General features: G+C 34.7%; 1 protein-coding gene across 1 annotated transcript; it reads left to right on the forward strand.

Annotated features, from left to right (window-relative positions):
* Window positions 1–1603: 1603 nt before the first annotated feature.
* LOC132301554 (putative F-box protein At1g47790) lies at window positions 1604–2812 on the forward strand. Its single transcript, XM_059798797.1, has one exon. The coding sequence runs from the start codon at window positions 1604–1606 to the stop codon at window positions 2660–2662; it is 1059 nt and encodes a 352-aa protein (XP_059654780.1). The 3' UTR covers window positions 2663–2812.
* Window positions 2813–3507: the final 695 nt, after the last annotated feature.

Raw genomic sequence — 3507 nt, forward strand, 5'->3', positions numbered from 1 at the left:
CCAATTGAGAGAAGAAAAAATAAATAAATAAAATACTCGGAGACTTTCATCAAATTGAGAAAAAAAAAAAAAAAAAAAAAAAAACTCAAAGACTTTCACGCAGTCTCAAGCAAAATGATTCACTATCTTCGAAACAAATTAGAATCAATGGACTCTGACTTAAACTCACACCCACTCTGCTCTAACAAAAACTAATTACTGAACACTTCTAGCTTTGCGACTCCCCCATCTCTATAGTACTTTAGGCCAGGGGTGGAACCAGGATCTGAAAGTAGGGGGGGCTAAAAAAAATTTCAAGCAGCAGATTTACTGGAAAAAAAAAAAAAAAAAAAATTCCCTAATTGCAACTAATTTCAGTTAATGACTCAAGTTTGATGTAAAACACCAGTATCAATACGGTGTCTGAGTCTACACTGGTGAATTTGAATTGAGAACAATAGACATGTATCAATAAATCAAATGTCCGCTAAGAGCAGACTCGGACACCGTATCCAAATTCACCAATGCAATGGCTATCTCAAGATGCCTATTTTTGGTGTCACTAAACAAAACTGAAAGTTTCAAATCAATTAACCGAATCAAAAGCAAGAGCAGCAACATCAAGTTTTGAACCAATAAACAAACGAATCAAAACGCAATAAGATCTAACAGTGAATCTAAACCCATAAGAATAAGAAGAAAAATGAAAGAAACTCAAAACAGTTTTTTGGTTCACTGATAAGAGAATGTCAAAGAGAACGCTATTGAATTGGGAAGGAGACGAATGGGCTACAATATATTTCTTTACATTTAGAGGAATCTATAAATGAATTCCTAGAGTATGCCTTTGTTTCTACTAAAATGATGTGTTGGTCTGTAATGGTTGGTCCAGCTTAATGGGTTTGGCCTTGTTTGGGCTCAGTTTGTACTAATTTCTTTTCCTTTCTAGGTTTAGACCATCAATTTCAGATAACTTTATTTATTTATTTATTTATTTTACAAGACAAGAAGGGTTAGAAGTTAGATTAGTAGGTGTAAAGAGTCAAAGCCTGGCACTCCCAAAATTCACCAGAGGCACTAATAACTGGGCTATCGAGGCATCTGCAATTTCAGATAACAAAACAGAGTCTAAAATATTATTTTTTTAAAAAAAAAAATGTGAAAAAATATTATTTCATTTGTTTGGAGAAAAGAAAATGATTTTACGCATCAAAAATACTAAGGGATATACATAATGCAATAGGCCAAATAGATATATATATATATATATATATATATATATATAAATAAAAATACATTGGATTAGGAATGAATATATATATATGCTGAAGTTTTATGTCCTGGAGTTTTTTAAAATGCTAAACTATAATAATTTGAAACTAATATTTGCCCTACCATATAATCTGACCGAAATTATTAAAAGTCTTGCGATAGTTTAGGAACTGCTAATAATTCATTATTAATCGGTGAAAATAAATTTATTCCCTTCCAATCTCACTTGCCTTTGACAAAAAACTCAAATCTAGGTTTTCACGGGTCCCTTTGTAAAGTAGGTCCGATAGAAACCCTAGCTCTTTATACTTTAACAAATCAAACGCGACAAGGTAGGAAGCTTCGTAATACGATGGGGAAAAGGCAAAAGGTTGATGTGGTGTTCGTTCCAAAAGATCTTCTCTTCGAAATACTCATATTGCTTTCTGTGAAAACTCTACTGAGATTAAGGTGCGTTTCGAAGCTCTGGTGCTCCATAATTGACGATCCACTTTTCGTTCAAAAACACCATATTCGATCCCATACTCGTCCTGGAGGCCTCAACCTCCTTCTTCAACTTGGGCATCGTAATTTTTTAGGCTCTCTAGATCCAGAGGGAGGCCCCACCTCTTACCTTCTACCACTACCCGATACAGTGGATTTGTATATTCCGTTTCAATCCATTAATGGCTTGGTCTGTATCAATAACAGCATATACAATCCTAGCACCAGAAAATTCAAAGTTCTTCCACCTATAACAACCAGTGTACCTTATCGTGAAGAAAAATACTTGTTAGGATTTGAACCTTCTACCAATAAATACAAGGTTCTCGCCATATGCGGATTTTTGCCTAATCTTGTTAGTGAAGATTCTCAAGTTGAGTTAAAGATTGAGTTCAAGATTCTGACGCTCGGCACTAACTTGTGGAGAGAGATTGATACTTCTGAGCTTCAATTAGGCGTGCCCCGAATTCTGAATACGGATTATGCCAGGGCTTATTGCATTACTGATGTTATATATATTATATCTAAGCGTGACTCGAAGGACGTGATAATAGCTTTCGAAGTAGGATGCGAGAAGTTTCAGATCATTCGATTTCCTGATAGTGCTAATACTGAGAATTGTTTATTGATACAAGTGAAAGAACATTTGGCTTTAATAGATCGCAAGATGTCAGCAATTTGGATATTGGAAGATCACGAGAAGCAACTGTGGAGTAGAGAGAGTCTAGTACTTCCAAGTCGTGGAAGTTTTATACCGGATGGTACCATTCATATGGGTGATATTGTATTTCGATCTCATCCATCAAAATTGTTTTATTATAATGTGGAAAGGAAAGCATTGAGGGATGTGTCTTGTTCAACCTTATCCTGTGATCCAAGACGCATCACCAAGCATGTGGAGTGTTTGTATCGGTTGAAAGACATGTAAATGACAACATTGTTGTTTGGAAACACCGAAACGGTGCCTTGTATGTGTTTTTGAAATTGGAAGAATTTAGCAAGATTGCTAATTTTATATTTAGAAACACCGAATCGGTGCATTGTATTTGGGATTGAAAGAATTTTAATACAAAGTTTGTACTAAAATTCTTCCAATTCTAAATCCAAAGTGTCAATTTGATACTGCTATGTTGTTTTTTTTGTTTCAGTTTGTTTATGCAAAAACTTTATTGGAATAAATTACAATTTCAAAATTTCAAGTTGGAGTTTTATGGTTTTTCTAACTTGTTTTATGGTACTTTCTATGGTTGGAAAGAGATTATTAGTAATATGATTATTATTATTTTGGAAGAATGGTTTGCATCTTCTGAGGGAAAACCTCAACCCATAATGCACTTGTTACAAGTGGGAACTTGTCCCACATCAAATCCGGATAGAAAAATGTATGAGTATAAATAAGTGAGTATGTAGCACTACCCAATAATTTAAACTTTGAAGTAAATGGATAAATAATCACCCATCCATTATACTTGGTATTGGTATCAGAATCAGACTCAATCCTTGATCATATGACATGTCAAGCGCCCGGCCCGAAAGGCCGCCACCCGCAAGGGCCCCACCCAAAATAATAATAATAATAAATTCTATTACTATAGTAGTCCATGCGCCCTTGTATCTTGATCAAGGCGCTTATGCCATGTGGTGGCGAAGGATTACCAAGCTGGTTGTTCCGAATGAAGATGATGCACATTGCTCACCTCGCACAAAACATTCCCGATAATAGATCGTAAAAATATATATATTTTGTAATATTTTTATTATTTTTTAAATCAT

Source organism: Cornus florida, unplaced genomic scaffold (genome assembly GCF_030987335.1).
Source record: "Cornus florida cultivar Cherokee Brave unplaced genomic scaffold, ASM3098733v1 CherokeeBrave_3.0.0_Hap2_Chr03, whole genome shotgun sequence".
Classification (NCBI taxonomy): Eukaryota; Viridiplantae; Streptophyta; class Magnoliopsida; order Cornales; family Cornaceae; genus Cornus; species Cornus florida.